We start from the raw sequence: 18,424 nt of genomic DNA, 5'->3' as shown, positions 1-18,424 counted from the left end.
CATGGCTTTTCTGCTGAAAATTTATGTGAAGGAACGTCATCTTTTTTAAACAAACTTCTTTCTAAACCTACACACACCTTGAGATCTGAAGGAATAATCTCCAAGATCGTATTACTTAGAGCCTGTTTTTTAAACTAGCTCTAATTAGTCTAATTATTGAGACATTTGAGTCCCACCAGAAGCAAAGCTATCAATAGAAATCCTTTCTACACCAAAAGAGCAATTAAAAAATTCTTCTTACAGGTCCCATTTCTAAATCTTGCCACCACAAATTCTTAAGAGAACTTTTGTTCCATCTTAAATGCCAGTTGTTTAAGAAAAAATGAACTTCAAATCTTGAAACTAAGGACCTGCACAGCCTCTTCTGTGCCAAAAGCAGGTCTAGAATTTTCCAGGATTCTTAGTGGGGCTGTACAGAATCCTTGATGGGTAATGAGGAATCTTGAACAGGATTAAAGCAGTCTGCTTTAAAATAGGAAGCTTGTACTGCTGCATCATATGCCTTAAGGTAAAAATTTTTATTTTAAATCCAACAAAATAAACCTTAAAACTAATGGCAATGATGTATTTCAAGCAGAAATCATGGGAACACTTTCACTGAATGCCACACTCATATCCCAAAATAATGAGCAGCTCAGAAAAAATCAACTGTACAACCTCCTCCATTACAGCTCAGGGATAACTGATTATTGTTTTAGAGTCAAAATGTAGAACTCAACTGGTGTTGCAGCCTCCACAGAGAGGCATGAGCTCTGCAGTGGCTCTGACAAACACAGTTTGATGTCTGTGTTCAGAAATTCCTCTCCAAGATCCTTTCACTGAAGACTCCGAAGTCCAGCACATGGCACAAGTAAGAAATTTCATTCAGGTTTCAAAGCAGTTACTTGGTTATCAATAGAAGCAATTTTGCTGAAACTCCTGCTTTCCTCACCAGCTTTCACCATAATCCCTCAAAAGGACATTCCTAAAAATTCTTCTCTTTCTAGAGACCAAGGCAAGTTTATTTTGCAGCAGAAACCGAGATGAGCTACAACTGTTGAAGGTTCAGGTACCCCAGCCAGGGTTTTATGTCAGCACCTCTCAGCTCATGCAGAACCCACAAATTTGAGTGTGCTCAGGCCATCAAGGCCACCAAGAAATCCAGTGAAGAACAACCCATGGACATGAGCAGGCCACTCCCACCCTTGCTCCTGTTTCTCTAAGACAAAAAGTAAGACACGATGAAAAGGCCTCACCATTTTTCAAGCTGTCAAACCCCATGGAATGCCGGATTTCCTTCAAGGTGGTTCCATGGGCTCCCAGCTCCACCATCCCCATGGCTATGGCAATGCTCAGAGGGGAGAACAGGATGTTCTCATCCTCCCTGGTGGCTCGCAGCTGGTTGTAAACGTTCACTGAGAGCTCAGCAATGGTTTCATCAGGAAAATTGGTCTTGAAAGCTTCGCTTTGCAAAGCAAGCAGAGACAGCAGTCCAAGGAAATACATGACTTGAGATTTTAAGGTCTGCAAGATAAATTTGAGACAAAATAAGATTGTTGGATAATATAAAATTCAACGCGAAAGAAGAGTAGTCAACTTTTTAATCTTAAATCTGTGGGGGAAGAAAATCCCTAGAGTTCAATGCACAATGCAGTTACTTGGAGGAGACACTATTAAAACAGAAGTGATGTTGTATTTTCACACAAAAATAACCTCCTCCCTTATGTAGTGATATGTTTGTGAAATCTTCCAGCCCCAGACCAACAAAACACAGCTTCTACAGAAAGAGACCCCAAAGACAGCAACCCCTTCCCTACTTCCCTTTGGAATTGTGGCTGTTTAGCAGTGCTGACTTGGAACTGGTTTGTGTTTCTGCACTTTTCCACCAAGAAGATCCAGAAACATGCTATTTCTTTCATTTGTTCTTCTAGCAAGATGGAACTTACTTATCTAAGTCCCTCGAAGCCCCTAACAGGTAAAACTGTTTCAAAAAGTGTTTCAAATCACTGAAAGAGCTCCCTGACACCTGACAAAGTTACTGTTCCGTGATGTTGCTCAGTTGCAAAACACATGGCAAGCAGCCAAAAATTCTTTGAAAGAAAAAAAAAATAATCAATCATGCCTTAGTTACTAAATAAACCCCTTTTGTTAGTAAATAACAGTGAGAAGTTGGGTAGCTCTGCTAGCTGGAGTCAACCCCCGCTCAGGGGGTAAAGGCACTGTACAGTGAGAAAGATCCGACAGTGGGAAGTAGGAAGGAAACTAAATTTAAAAAAGGGTTAGCTCTGATGCTTCTGACTAATCCATCCCCCAAGCTTTGCTGAAATGCTCTGGGGTAAGCAACAGTTCTCACTCTACTCCAGTTTAGCTCACCACACAACTACTGATAGTAGAATTCCAGTTCCTGGAGCAGGGAATGTGTAACTTCATCCTTCCATTTTTATTTTTCTTTAAACTCTGTGCTACCTTGGCATGCAACCCACTACTGCTGCAAGCCTTGGGTGAGAAACAGCAACCACCAGAGCTCCTGTTTCAGCTCCTTCCCTCTGCCACTCTGTCTCCAAGGCACAGCAGAGCAAATCCTCCTGATGCAGGGGGTTGGACAGGACAAGGCTCAGAGCTTTATCCACAAGTGTTTACAAGTTGTTGTGCCAGGCTGCAGGGCTCATCAGCACAGCCCAGATTTGTGTGAATGCTGCTGCTCCACAGAATCAATTTGCATGCAGGCAGCCTGAGTGCCTCTCCTTATGCTTCCCAGCAATCCTGGGGCTGCATTACCAGGTTTTATAGACGTGGCACAAAGTGAGCTTCATACAGCATTTATATTCTGCATTTCATCTTCAAAGGCCTATGTAGCATTATCTAATTCACTCACAGAGTGCTGAATGATCCATAATTTAAGTGTTATTACTCGCATTTTATAGCTGAGAAAATACAAAGAACAACAGGGTACACACACGTGCCTTGGCAGCCACTGGTGCCAGCACTAGTTAAGATTCCTCCTGTCCCCCATTCTCCATCAGCCTTTTGTTCAGTCCTGAACTGAGAATATTGAAGAGATGAACCAGTGCAGCAATCCCACATGGTTCAGGGGAAAAGGAGAGCCTTGCCTCTCCCCTGCCTCTCATCCTTCCCGTGGTTCTTTCTACATATGTAAGAAATATTCCCCTTCCTAAATTTCCAATACATTATCTATGGTGGCATCACTTCACTTCTGTGGATTACTTGATCAATCTTCCTCTGATTCTTAGTAAGATAGCAAAAATGTCCACTGAAGGCTCTTACTCTATTTAGGAACAGCACAGAAAAGTCATAGAAGCCTAAAGCACCAGCTCTAATCCTTCTGCCTGCATGTTCCAGTGAACTGACAGAACTACCCAGCACTCCACTGCTGCCCAGTGCAAAACACCAGTCTGACTATCACTATTTATTTCAGAAACACTGAGACACTATTTATAACCCCAAACATTATCAACACACCACAAACTTCCCCAACAACTGCTTAATAGCAGTACATTTTTTTTTAACCTACCCATTTATAAATTATTGACTTAAGGATATGAAGGTTTCTGCTATAGAAAATTACTGGATTTCTCTGTGATCATGGGCATTGTAGATTTCTTTATTTAAAAGCCCTGGAGCATGCCTCTGCCAGAGTTACACAACACTTGAGCCAGCACATCACCATGATAGACTGAGCCCAGGCATTATTCTCTTATCCTAAAAGCTGCACAAGGCAAGAAAAGCTCAACAAAGCTCCATCACACAGGTCTATAGTGGCACAAAAACAGTACTCAGGAAATAGATAAGCAGGAGCTCATCTTGCTTTTGTAGAGGATGAGCCCAAATTTGGGAGCTGTCCCACATTAATCTGTACAAACAAGTTGTGCAGCTCAGTGTGGATGCAATTACACAGAGTGAAGCTTTCCACTCCTGGATCAAGAGCAGCTTGAGCTCACTTGGAGACCTGACGTGGTTAAAAGAGATGTGAAATAATCTGTAATTTTCAGAAAGGGAAGTTCCCCAGCCTTGCCGTTGCAGAGGGAGCTGCTCAGCACTCCATCACTGATCTCTGTCCTATGTGCTACTGCCAGACAGGCTTAAATAATTGCACAGGGGAAGGACAGGAGAAATTTATACATCTTAATTAAGTGTTTAACATGCAGGTCAGACTGTCTGAAAGCTAATAAAATATTTGTTATTAGACAATGCTGGAACCCCAACATTATATACAAATCAAAATCATATTTCTTTGAGACCACTCACCAAAAGTTCCTCATGTGAAATAATTATGCTATATTACTTTTCATTATTTAGTTGTACACAAAATAGAGTAAGTACATAGATGGAGACAAATAAAATTTATACTGAAATGCTCTTAACAAGACAAAGTACCAAACTTATGGTTTTAACTACAAGCCAAATCCCACTGATGGCAACACAAGAGGCTGAACTGTGCAGAAAAAAAGTTCCCAGTAGGAATGAATTAAAACCAAACAATTTCAATTTCCTCCCCTGCACTTCCACATCATTTTAGTCTAGAGAGGTTTTCTAATGAAGTTCACAGTGAAGTTCCCCATAGAGACACCAAGGGGAAAGGAAGAGAGGGAGGCAGGAATGAACACATGGATACAGGCAGAGAATTTATCAGCTCCTTTGCTGCAATGCTCTCCAAAGTGAAAATACAAACATAAATGAATGAGTCCAATGCAAGGGAAGGTTCTGTAAGGCAAACTAAAGATCTGTGGGTGCTGGCCAGTGGGGAGGAGGCTGTGAAACACCACAGATCAATCCTTGCCAGCCAGTGTGAAAATGGTCCCATCTCATCCATCTAATGGGAAATGTCCGTGGTAAATTCCTCAGTTCAAATCCTCTCACACTTCTGGCTCATGCTCACACTGCTCTGCTGACAGCTGGGAATCCAGCCCTTAATTATCATTCCAGCCAGAGAGAGCACTTGCTGCTCCTCTGATCCTGCCTCACTGCAGGCTGGATTACTTTGGGGTCTGTGCTTCCTCAGGCAGGAGGGCTGGGTCCCACCAAGAGCTGGGACTGATTCTGGTGCAGCAGCTTCTCAGCATCTCCCTCCAGTCAGAGCCCAGCGCACCCTGGATTGTCACTGCAGCAGCACTGAGAGCATCTTTAAATTGCCTGGACCCTACTCACAAACACGCTTCAAGTGAAGGAAACGAAGCTGAACATTATGTAATGCACATCCAGGAACTTAAGCAGTCCCTGGGAGTATCATCAAAATTTTACTCAGTCTTTTCTGTCTTCCTCAGACATCCCCAGTACAGTCTGTCACTGATGATCTGCATCAATGCAATCTGGTTAAATAATCCTGCAGCACTGAGAAAGGAGTCAATGTCCCCACTGAACAATGTTTAAAAATCAACAATCATCAGTTTCAAATGCTGCTGTGTACGTTTTGCTTTCATTGGCTAAATAGAAGAATAAAAAAAAGCTGTTGAAAATGCTTTCACTCCTTAGTCATACAGTTAAGACCTAAGGTACGAACTTCTCATTTGAGGGTGTGTCAGACAGATTTTTTTGTTTGATTTCGTCAACTGATGGACGAACACCTCTCCACCTCTCTCCTACCAGGCAATCAAGGAATCAACGCAAACAAATTCTCGTCGCCACAGCCTCTTCTTGAAAAACAGTTGTGTATCACAAATCCTCACTTGCTACAGAGGTTTGTCAGAGTGTATCAGTTTCGTTCTGGCTTGCAACCGCTCTCAGGGGAAAAAAGCAGTGATGGAACACTAAAACCAACAAGATTCCAGGTATCCATCCTTCAGCAGGTTCTGGCACTGAGGTCACAGCTGGTTCAATTCCCAGGAAACTTTTTCATTCAGCATTTCAGAAAACACCTGGAAAGATATCACCAGCCCCAAAACTCAGCCCAGAACATTTCCCCAAGTGGCCACAACCAGCTCAGGGCTGCAGCTCACCTGCCCTGGGGCCAGCCCAGATGTGCTCCTCTGCATGAGCACAAGGGACACCCAACCTTGTGATGTCTGAAGAAAAACATTCATCAGATAAATACAGGACTGCTCCTCCAGCTTCTGCCTTTCCCCAGCATAAGGCTGGGATGACTAAGAGGAAGCTGAACAAATTCGCCCCCTCACACCCACAAACTCTGAACTATTTGGTTCCAGTAAAATGCAAAAGGGGCAGGCAGGCGCTCTCTGTAAGCTGAGATATTTTGAGATATCCTATCAACAAACTCCAACCGAGTTCACAGACATGAGGTACCACGGATTTTGAAACAGCGAGACCTGGACTCTGCGTAGGAAGGTGCCAAAAATTCAATTAAGGGTTGAATTCTAGTACCTTGTACTTGTCAGACAGGTTGAAAAAATGGGTTATAATTTCCTTTTCTTTTACACCTTTACAGAGGGTTTTATAAAGAAACTAATTTATGGCTTTAAAAACCTACAAAATAAAGCTGTGATACATTGCCTTGGTTCCTCAGCACAGGGACTAAACTAAGATTAGTTGCCTTCAAGATTACTCTTGGCTACCTGCAAGCTAAACACCAAAGGTGTGGGAAGTACAAATGAGAAAAACTGCTGATTCCTGATCAGTGTGTTAAAAAAAAAACCCTGGGAGGAAAACAAGTGTGGTAACAGCACTGATTACATTGTCTCCTGTAAAGAGCAGCTGCAGGAGCAGACAGAAGTCTGGCAGAACAATTTGATAAAGCAACAGACGGATTTGCTCAGGGAACAAGACCTGCAGGGTCAGGGGAAAAACCCACTGTGGATCCAGGCAGGAACTGGGGGAGTCTCCTTCCCCCCAAACCCAACCAGAACAGTGTCATGCTTGTGGCAGGTGAATCATGGAAGGATGCGAGTTTGGTGAAATTCAGCCACTACTGCTCTGCCACTTGGTAAATATGCCAATTGCTGCAGGCACCTTTGCTCTGAATGATTTGTTGGCAATCACATCTACCAATAAATACCAGAGAGAGGCATCACCTAACTAATAATAACAGCTTAGACAATGAACAGAGCTTAGACAATGAACCCAACTCCCCCTCCACAAAGAACCCCTGAGCCCCAGCCCAGCCCAGGGGCTGCAGGAGCAGTCGGTGAGATCCTCAGCTGCTCTCCAGACCAGGAATGGTTGTCATGACTACCCTGAAGGATGTGCAGAGGAGGCTCCCAGAGATGTCCACAATTTGCTTCCAGCTAGTTCAGGCTTGCCTCAGGCCCTACAACAACAACAGGGGAATGTGGCTGCTGCCACAAACCTCAAGCTGCTCACAAACCCACCTGATCCACTGAAGACTACACAGGAATGGCCTTTCCAGTCCTTCCTGCTTTGTCCAGCAATACAACCTCTCAAGATTTTCATTTGAAGATTGGGCAAAAATTGCACCTCCAGCCTGTACTACTGGAGCAAAAGCATTCTCACCTCCAGAACGTTGTGCTTTTACCACAGGCAACCCCCACAGAAGTAATGTGACACTTGCTCCCATCAGCTGCTCACGTGTTCATCTCCCTTTTCCTCCTCAGCATTCAGCCCCTCTCGCCCTCCAGCACAGGAACTGTCAAATAAAGCTCGAACCTGAGTGGCTCCACCTGAGAAATAATTTCTTTTCCACAGCCAGGACAACGGGCAGGTGTCCAGGGGACAGCAGTGCAAGGGATCAAACATCCTGCTGGGGAGCCCACAGCCAGCAGTGCTCATCCACCTCACTGGGATGTGCCACACAGAGCCTGCCTGGAGCTGAGAGCAGCAAACCAAACACCAATCCTCACAGCAACAGATACACAGTTCAGGAGGTGTTACTGCTTAGAACCAGCAGAATACAGCCAAGGAAATGGGAAAATAACTAAACAGCCATTAAATGCTTCAAGCTACAGCAGAATAGATAACCAACTGGTTATTGAGGACAGTGCAGGCAGCACATGAAGGGATCTACAAAGTGCTCTGGGTAGCAGTAGTGCAGTCCCTGGAAGTGGTGACAAGCCTGGGAAATTCTACATTCCTTGGACAGCAGGCAGGCACATCACTGCTCGCTGTGACATGTGTTCCATTTAGCCAGCAAGGCAGCTCCTTTATGTTAGGGGATGTACTTACATTTTCTGTGCTGCAAAAGATGTTTATCCCTAAAAAATGTTTACCCTTAGCCTATGTGAGCATCTGACCTTGTCAAGCAGAGATTCTACAGACACATGTGGAACCATGGAGCTTGCTGGAATCAGTTTGTCTCAGTGCAATGACATCTCTATCTCAATCTGCACAAACATTTATTAATAAGTTAAGGGATTTTATCACCATCTGTCAATTATGGTGTCATTGCCTTCTGGAGCAGGAAACCTTGAGGTTAATTTCCTTAGAGAGCAGCACAATAATGATATAGGAAATAGTGGGGCATTTAAACCTCCAGTACAGAGTGACTAAGACAAGAAACAGTCATTCCATAGAAGTGTTTGGACCACACTAAAACCTTGTTCTCCAACACACAGCCAAGTCATGCCCTTCAGAATTCTTTATTTCTGTTTTTTTTTAAATGACCCCATGGCACCTGGAGCATTGAGAAAACCTTAAAGGCAAATGCTACACTGAAAAATTTCATATTGACAATTTTTTTTCAATTGAATCCCAAGTGTTTTTAAACTTTCATGGAGCTTGGCACTGACTCACTAACCTGCTGAGGCAATTATGCAAGCCAAAGTTGTCTTAATTGCGCTTCCTCAAGCATATTCCCTCAGCTCTAATTAAAAAATAAAAAGAGATGCTGAGAAGCCATGTCCAAAATACTTAAATTTGAATAGCCTAAAGCGAACATCTAAATACATGTCTAGACAATTAAAAAAGGTGGTCTTGTTTCCAAATCTACTGCTGTAAGGCCTGCAATTGGGAAGACTCATATGCAATTTCTCTGTTTGTTTCTTCTGTCTAGGAGAAACAAATTTTTAGAAATACTTTGGCAGAGTGCCTTATTTTTGACAGCTCCAGTGTGCCCCACAAAGTAAGAGCTATAAATAAGAAAACACAAAACCCACAAGCTCTGTGAAGGAGAAAATTTGAAGCATTATGGAACTTGGGGATTCTAAAAGGTTCAGAACTGGGGGTGTGCCTGTGGCTCATCTGATAAAGTCAACACAGTCTGACTGGGGAGAGCCTCAAGCTTGAGATTGAAATACTACACAGGATCTGCTTCCAGCAGACCAAAAGGGGGTTTACCTGGCAAGTTCCACAGAAGCACCTTAGTTAGGCACAGCCTGTTTGCTTTTGGTGGTTTTACCATCCATTTCTGTCCCAGTGAGGGCTCTCAGCCCTGCACAGCTCTCTGAACGACGTCTCTCTCAGGTACATTGGTCTGGTGGTGAAGATGGTGACCTGACTGCTGGAAGGAGGGACAATGCCCACACACAGGAGGGGAAGGTGGCTCTCCGAGGCTCTCCAGAACCAATTCTGACACATTCTACCTCTGCAATGATTTTTCAGTGAAAAGGCCAATGCAGTACTCCACTCAGGGTGCAACCACCCAGGGAAGATACCCCAAATGAGACAGCAGCATTCCTTTTCCTCCCTCAGATTTCCTTAGGGCTATCTGGGAAGGAAAGGGTGAGATCTAATTCTGTAATAGCCTCTTTCCATCAGAAGCAGCAGAGATAGAACACTGCAATCAGTTATTTTAGACACAAGAACAACTTCTTGCCTGCTCTTGCACGTACCACAAATTTCCTTACTTAAAGTCCCATTTCTGTTATTTTCCTGTGAAACTCAGCTGATCATCAAGCTCCCACTATAATTTAATTAAAAGGGCAGTAGCTAAGTTTCACCATATGCAACTGCCAGATGCAATCACTGCAGTTGGAGTCTAAAGGCGAGTTCCCTGCATGTACTGGAGCACAGTTTTATAAGTGATGAAAGCTGTCACTTATGTCACAGATATTGCTGTAATGCATGATGATATTACAGCTTCAGCAGCACCAAAATATATTAATAATACATCCTGTGGAAGCATTTACAGCAAGTGAGTTTGGAATGCAGTGTTTCAAGCATTTTTCTTGCAACTCCCTATTTATACATAAAGTCACTTGAGATACATTACATTAGTCTTTGTACTTTGCCTGGCATTATACAAGCTCTCACAGCCAATTTTAAACCTTCCAAAGTAGGAGGACTAAAAGACACAACTAATTAAGGAGAAACAAAAACAGAACAGGAACCCTTCACTACTTAGGGTTGTAGGAATAGAGAATGCTGCAGGAGAAGCACCTAAAAATTGTGTATCTCTGGAGGAGATTTTGCTGAAAGCCTTTTAAAAGCCCATCAACCAACTCAGGAAAGTTTTCAAATATCCTTAACAAAACACAATGAACAATGATATTTTTAAATCATCCCAGAATAACTAAATAGAAAAAGTACATGGTGTGAAACACCATATCAAAAGATCAAAGTAGAATTTAATTCTTCCTTACCTTGTCCAGCTCCCTTCACAAGGACTTCAGAAGAAAAGAGATCAGGCTATGGTATAGCTATGTCAAGATGATGAAGAAAGTTAATTAAAATGCATCAGGATTTCAGAAGAGGAGTCTGTCAGTGCATGAACTGAAAGCAAGTGTGACACACAAACCAGCTTGTTTTCCTACAAAATAATATTGGCTTCAGCCTTGCAATCAACACTGGGCTCCATTTACATTTAGGTAACGTCCCTCTCGCCAGGAGAGTTATTATTCACTTCTGTTAACACTTCTGAGATCAGAATTACTTTCTTACAGTACAGTAATAAGGCAGAGATTGCTTTAGAAAAAAAAAAAACCCAAAACAATTAACCCCAGCATTCAAAGTAGATGTTATACCCTGATTAATTACCAGCAGCAATTCATCATTACTGCTGTTTACAATGCACAGACACTGTTCCTCCGGTGCCTCTCTGCTGCATGCTCCCCTTCTCCATGGCAAACTCAGGATTGCAGCAGGCACTGCTGAGCTTCCAGCCCGCCCCCAGCACTCCTGGGAGCATCTGCACACCTCAGAGAGGCAGTCCTGACAGCCCCAGTGCTGAGAGCAGCACCAGCTCAGAGCTCAGCCCCCCCTGCAGCCCTGGCAGCAGTGCCCAGCACATGGCCACCAGCTGATAGAGCTGTCCTGGCGTGGCCAGGAGCCAGGCAGGGCCCAGGAAAGCCCAGGTTTAAAACCAGCTGATAGAGCTGTCCTGGCGTGGCCAGGAGCCAGGCAGGGCCCAGGAAAGCCCAGGTTTAAAACCAGCTGATAGAGCTGTCCTGGCATGGCCAGGAGCCAGGCAGGGCCCAGGAAAGCCCGGGTTTAAAACCCGCTGATAGAGCTGTCTTGGCAAGTGCGCCCAGCCCGACCAGCAGAGCCACAGCTGAGGCACAAAATGAGAATGAAAAAGGCTCTAAAGCTGGTCTAGCACAAAGTCTTCAGAGACAAAGGGAAAGAAGAGTCACTCGGGGGGGTTCAGTTCTGAACCAGCAAAATGGAGTCACTGAGCAAGGACATTTCAGCAAAATCAGTAACTGAGGGAAAAATTCAGCATTAAGCCTCTCCAAATATTTCTCTAACATAGCAGAATAACATCTGTTACAAAGTACAGACTTTTTTTTTCTAAAAACTACAGAATAATCTCAATGCCAAATTCAGCCAGTAGCAGGATTCTTTCACTTTGTATTTTTCACAGTGGAAAACCTCAACAAGGCATTCCATAAGAATTTCTTTTTGATCTGAAGGATGTTGGTCACTGATCTTCCCAAAGGAGTGAAAACCATGGGAATTCCACATGGAGAAGAAAATTAAACTCTTCTTTCCTCCCACCCTAAGGCCAGTTCCAATTCTTGCCTTTCAGGCCTCAGCATCACTGCTATTTACTTTGCTGGTATTTTTCATATATTCTCAAATATTCTCAGTTGTCTCTCTTATCTCCATGGTTTCTACAACTCCACAACTCTGGTTTTATATTGCTTGCACTTGAGAGCAGCTCTGCAAATATCTAAAAAAAGCAAGCAACCAGGACATCTGCCCCATTACAGACATGACTCCAGACACCAATACAGACAAGTCAGACCTAGGCAGGAGGAATGAACCACCCAGTATGGCACAGTGGTCAGAATTGCCACTAAAATCCTCATGCTTTTATCTCCACATCATCATCCACGTCCTTCCTCCCTCTTGTTTCTTCACAAGCATCCATGAACTTACCAACTCAAGGAAAAAACCCCAAAGCCAACAAATGGGACAGCAGCAGCCTCATGCTGTTCCAAGTGGGAGAGCTGGCAGGGCATGAAAACAAGAAGTAAGCTTGGTGCCCTGCATGTGTTTCTGAATTGTTCAGAGAGAATATCTGGAACAACAGCAGCTTTAAGGGATAAACTGGAAAGTTAGAAACAGAAAGGCAGGGAGGAAAAACTACTTCCTGCTGTTCAGGCATCTTATCCACAACAGAAGATACACAACCACCAAATAGTTTTTTCAGTCAGAGGGAAAAAAACAAGCCTCATTTTACTGAGGGGGAATAAAATATTCACATTTTTGTTCTGATAGTTTCATTTATCCTGGCCTTGGAGGCTTGTGGCTATTGAAACATCACTCTTGGCCCGCCATGGACAAACCAGCTCAGTTCAGAGTCCAGCACTCAAGCTGTGCCTGGAAGGTGGAATCTGGCCTCAGAGCTCACTTCTGTGCTCGCTGTTCAAGCCTCATTGGTTTGTGTTTATGGGAACTGATGCTGTTCCAAGTACCCACTCCATGATGAGCCATTGAAACACCACATGCAGGGAGCTGAATTTGTCTTAATCCTGCTTATTCTCCCACACAGAGGAGTTTGCATCACGTTAGACCTGACTGTAAATGCAGCAGCAATTCCCATGAACAAGAGCAATCACAAAGCACTGGAGGGACAGACCACTGTGCTGTGCTCTGCTGGCTCACAGCTACACACCCTCCCTGAGGCTCCAGGAACACGCTTGTGCTGTGCTGTTCTGAGGATGTCTGGGGTTTTTTTTGGTTGGCTGGTTTTGTTTTGGTTTTGTTTTCTGTTCAGAATTTTATAATTCGAAAACTCCAATACCTTAAAGAAAGGAATTGTATCATTTCCAACACCCAGAATAAAAACTGAAGGTTGAAACTTCATTGTCTCCCCTCCCCAAACCAAACTACTTGTTTTTCAGCAAGTCTCAGATGTTTTCTTGTGGCAAGTTCATATTAATTCTACCTTGTGCTAGAAAGACTCTGACACTACTCCCAGCTTTTGTATGACGAGCTATGATTCATGTGCGTCCAGTATTTTCCATTGGTGGGTAACATACACACTTATTTAAAATGAGGTTAATCTTTTTAATTAGCGTGGCTTTCAAAAGTAAGTAGGTTAACCTGAATTCTTGTGCCTACATATAAGATCCCAATTTTCAAGCTTTACATGGGTTATCTGATTTTTATGTCCAAATTAAGTTGTCAAATAGGCAAGGTGGACAGCTGCACCTCAAAGCAAGGAATTCAGACCCAGTTTGTGCTAAGCAGTTCCATCAATATGGTCACAGAAGAAAAAATATTTTAATTTTCAGCCAATCTGCCTCAGCACCAAACTCATTAGGCAACAAGCAGGCAGAATGCCTTGCCTCACACAGACCTCCTAGAGCTGGTGCAGCTGGATGAGAAGCAGTGCCCAAATGACACACATTTCTTTAGTTAGTCACCACAGGACAGTTATTCCACTGGACCCAAATACACCCCCAGGTATAAATGGGCAACAGCTCATCTCTCACTGCACCAACTCTGCTAATCCTTGAGGCAGCACACAGAGATCAGCTGGGCACCTTGTGGACTGTGCAGCACAGCCACCTCTGTCTCAAAGTTTATCATTGGGACACATGAGACACTAAAATTACAGCTGGCCCCCTTCAGAGCATGAAATCATCCACCTAAAGTTACTTATAAGTTGATTTCTTCTTTGTTCAAATTCATCCATAGCAGAATATACAGAACTATACTACCTTGAAGTGAAGAACAACACTGAGTTTTGTTGTCTGAAGCAGTGAATTGCCTGTGTAGAGGTGACAGCAGCTCCACTGGATCAAGTGTCCAACCCTGTGGGACATTGTGCCATGAATTTCTGCACTTAAAGAGCAACCAGCTGAGACATCAGTGCTTGTTTCCATAAAAATATAGAGAAGCCAACAGCAGAACACATCCATCCAGGAACCATCTCTTTTCCAGCTCCCAAAGCCCACAGTAACCAAGGCTGCTAATAATGGACCAGAAGTTCACAACACTTTTCCCCCCAATGCTACATTAAAAAGCTTGACTTCAAACAGTCCAGTCTTCACCACACAGAGCTGTAATATTTTTGTGCTTACTGTGGCTCCCAAATACAACATTGGTGATGTCAGACACAGCCATGCACTTGCCCAGGCAAGACCCAAGTTTATGTCTCTATAGAGCCAGAAATTAATAGCCTAACACTTGTTTTCTCATGATTCAGAAGTTTTCAAGAACTGTTACAATGTACTAGGAGGAGCAATGAAAGGCCAAGTAAAAGAATGGATTAAGAAAACTCTTAGTACAGCAAGACTTGAAAACACACTTATCACAGCTGTAATTACAAGCCTGAATGGCCACAGCTGATCCCTAACCTCACTTTTGCACTCCCATTCAGCGAGTTTGCATTAGGGAAAAAAATCCTTACTGGGGCCTTATTAAACAAACATTTCCTTGTTCTCATTTTAAAGGTCCTACTCATTTAACCTGTCTTATACAGAAAGAGTCAAACCATGACATTACAAAATTAGAGCTTAACTACCTCAAAGTCCTCAGGTTGTTCAGGTTTTCAGAGGTATTTTTGCTGAATTGTTTCAGAGAGAGAAATATTTACCTCCTGTTTGACACTGGCAACTCCCCACTCACTCCCGCCAGGAACTGTTGAGATTACTTTATCCAGAAACCCAGACTAGAAATTTTCCTCTGTAATGTCCTGATCAAACTGGGGATTTTGCAGTGTATTTATTTCATTTATGATACTGTCAAAGAGGTCAAGGTGCTTACTGTGGGGAAAAAAGCTTACATTTGGCAGGCACTCAAGCAGTGCCTTTCAAAAACCAGGAGTATTCCCTATGCCTAAGCAATTTTCCCCCAGGACTGAGTGTGACACAGCCTGGCTGCAAATTCTTTAGGGCGGGTGTTTATTTTTTAATTGGACTAACAATGATGCCAACTGAGGTAGCCAAGTATGAAATTAATATGGATTTAAAAGCTCAAACTTGGCCAGTTTGGGGATGCTTTATTTCAGTCCCTCTCTTTGATATCAATCATAGAGGGAAAAGGAAAAAAGGCATTAAAATATTATTCTGATTGTGTATGCAGAGTGGATGGGACAAACTGAGTTTCAACCTGTAGTAACAATACATCAGCTAACAACAGAATTTTGCTGGCAAACACAAGAAAGCTCTGGAAAAGGTTGCCTGGGGAGGTCTCTACCCATAGCCACTACATGCCATGGTTTGGGTCAATGATTTTGGAATTCTTGGCCAAAGCAGGCCAGTATGGTTCAAACCTCTGTTCTGTGTCAGGGTGGGAACACAGAAATCATCCCAGGTGTAGGAGTTTTATGGCTGGCATAAAGACCTCCTCAGGACCCCAGTTCTGTTCGCTGTGCAGCTCTGATTTTATTCAAAAAACCTGAAAAAATAGAATTATTTTTCCTTGGCTTAAACTAACATGACAAAAATAATTTGAGCTGCTCAAAAAATGTTGTGTGTTTAGCTGCTTGATCCGTAAGTGGAAAAAAGCTAATTACACAACCCATTTAGGCATTTAATGTCCCAGGGCCAAGTCACTCTGTGGCCACAGAAAGCATTAATAAACATGGCTTATCTCACTTTATGAAAGTTGTGATTACCATTTTTCAATAACTGCAGCTATCAGCAGCATTTCACCTCTCCTACCTTATGAAACTGAACCCAAACAGCAAAACCTATTTGAATTCAGCTCAAATGCGAATTTATTGGGAACATGTTCTCTTTTTGCTCCTGTGTAAAATGTCAAAATTCAGGGCTGGATTTCTTAAAGTGCAGCACATCAGGGCTCAGCTGGGAACAAACAGGAGCAGCCAAGCACATGAGATCAAATAAGCCTCTAGTTTGATGCCTAAATGGGAAATAAATATTCAAGGGTAAGAAAAAAAAGACAACACAAAATAAGCCTGCCTGCTCATTTTCAGAATTATTACATTTTAGATCTATCCATAGAAATGGTCCACTTTGCATTTCAGCTACAGAACACACAAGAAATATTTAGGAAGTTTCCTCAATGGAATAAAAATCATCATAGTACTACATAGTTATAGTCCAAATCCCATTAGCATAACTGGAAAGACTTTAAAATATTTTGCATACATGACATTATTACATAATATATATATGCTTTAAGTTATATATGGGTTATTGATATCCCACTTTTGAAATGTCACCAAGCTGTTGGCTCCCATTCAATACCAACCAACTGCCTCTCCCTTGTTCTGAAGGCAGACAAAATAATTGTCAATTGGTAGCAAACCCTCATATTTCAATTATGAAGAAAGGAAACAAAATGAGTAACTTTTCATGCCACAGAGACATAATGGTTACAGTATAATGCAGCATATAGGTGAGCTTTATGAATTATGTGATAAATTATCTTCAAATGTATATATTCAAATATATATATATATATATATTCCAAAAAATATACACATCATCAGCCTTTTATATGCTTAGTTTGACACAAAAACATGCTGGGTAATGCAGAAAGGTCTAAATACCAACTTACCCAGTAGGTAGTGCTTGCATGACAAATTATGACGGGAATTTTTAAAGCATTTTTACCACATTAAAGCCACTGCTAAGACCACCATGCCAACTCCTTTTCCTAGAAACTTCCAAAACTTTAAGACTTTAAGTGGTTCATCCAATGTATGCACACAAGATTAGCTCAAATTTTATGATTTTAACAGTTTTTCAGATGAAAAAGATTCAGATTTTTATCAAACTCAAGAAAGAGATCCCATTCCCACAGGAACCTTAATCTCAGGTGAATCCATTTCCGAATCCACGCTACTCAGCCCTAGAAATATTCCAGAGCAAATGAAAAAAAAAAAAAAAGGAACTAACAAGAAAAAAAATAAGCAATTTCCCTAAGCATTTCCATAGCTTGCATAAAGACATCAATTACCATAGCTTGTCTTCTAAATTAATGATTCACAGTGATGGATTATTCATGCAAGTCGGCCAGCTGAACATTATACTTTGACTCTGGGGAGAAAGTATAGCATGTCTTAATTAACTAGATTTTGTATATGCCAAAAGATACCCAGGAAAACTTTATTTCTCTAGTCAAGCAGGTAAAATGTGAGCAAACAGAACCGATGGTAATCAAAATATGCAAAAATCTTTCACAGTCTCAGAATCCACATTTAAAGTGAACTAGCAAGAGCACTTTCATTGCCTCAAGTGAGCTCTGTAAAATAGATCCAAATTGCCATTTTGTTGAATGAACTGACTTTAGATCTGCTCCATTTAAGCGTGAAAAAGATGGAAATTTCACATTAATATCCTGCTTCCTGCCTCAGCACAACCTTGCAAGGCTTCAGTGATGGCACAATTTCATGTTTCTAAAGGATATCAAGTATTTTCTTGACTGAAACGCAACTCAACACTGAAATTTTCTATGAGTGAATGATAGGTTATTATTCCAAATATTTTCCAAATGAATGCTGTGTTCTAATGGCCTCCTTGAAAATACATAACATTTATGTGTTGTGCAAGTCCATTGATGCTATTTGTTAGTTTGCTCAGTATGGTGCAAAATACCCTTACAGTTCCAACAATATCTGGGATTTGCACTTATTGGCTTTCAAAGTGTTCTTCAATCACGGTATTGAAAGACTTACAAAACAAAAACGGGAATGCCACGATAAATGTTGCAATTTATCCTTCAAGTAAGTAATAGGAACGATCCAGTGTCTCTAAAAATCTATACCAGGCTGCTGTGAGCCAGCAAAGATCACCAAGCCTGATGAATGAGATGCCCAGCTAGTTGCTTACAATGCTGCTATAGACTGAGGTTGTTAAAAGTATTAATCACAGTCAAATACACCTTAGTCTTTAACAAATTAACCCCAGATGCTTCACAGCTGTTATGAGTAGGAAGAGTCTGTTTTCATTTTATACTGGAGAAACTTAAGTTAAGTAAACATTAAGTGACTTGTCTGTTACCAAAAGATGTAAAAACAAGGAATTGTTTTACCTTCTTCCCTTAAAAATATCCTCTCCATTGGTGTGACCTTCTCTGCGCTCCTGGGATAATCCCAGAGCCTTTGAAAGCAAAAAATTAATTTTGTTCTTGCTCTCTCAGTGCCCCAGCAATATTTCCAGGGATTCTTCCAAAGCCCTACACTTCCTAAGGAATTAAGTAATAACTCCAGGACAGGATA

General features: G+C 42.1%; 1 protein-coding gene across 1 annotated transcript in view; it reads right to left on the bottom strand.

Moving 5' to 3' along the window:
• Positions 1-18,424, bottom strand: part of SERPINI1 (serpin family I member 1) — a 44,947-nt gene that overhangs the window by 19,538 nt on the left and 6,985 nt on the right. Inside the window, exon 2 of the mRNA XM_053951619.1 lies at positions 1,236-1,503. Within this exon, the coding sequence (XP_053807594.1) occupies positions 1,236-1,485 (250 nt within the window). The 5' untranslated portion in view covers positions 1,486-1,503. The remainder of the gene's footprint in view (positions 1-1,235; positions 1,504-18,424) is intronic.

The sequence above is a fragment of the Vidua chalybeata genome, chromosome 10 (assembly GCF_026979565.1).
Source record: "Vidua chalybeata isolate OUT-0048 chromosome 10, bVidCha1 merged haplotype, whole genome shotgun sequence".
Classification (NCBI taxonomy): Eukaryota; Metazoa; Chordata; class Aves; order Passeriformes; family Viduidae; genus Vidua; species Vidua chalybeata.
This window is presented reverse-complemented; position numbering and strand designations above follow the sequence as displayed.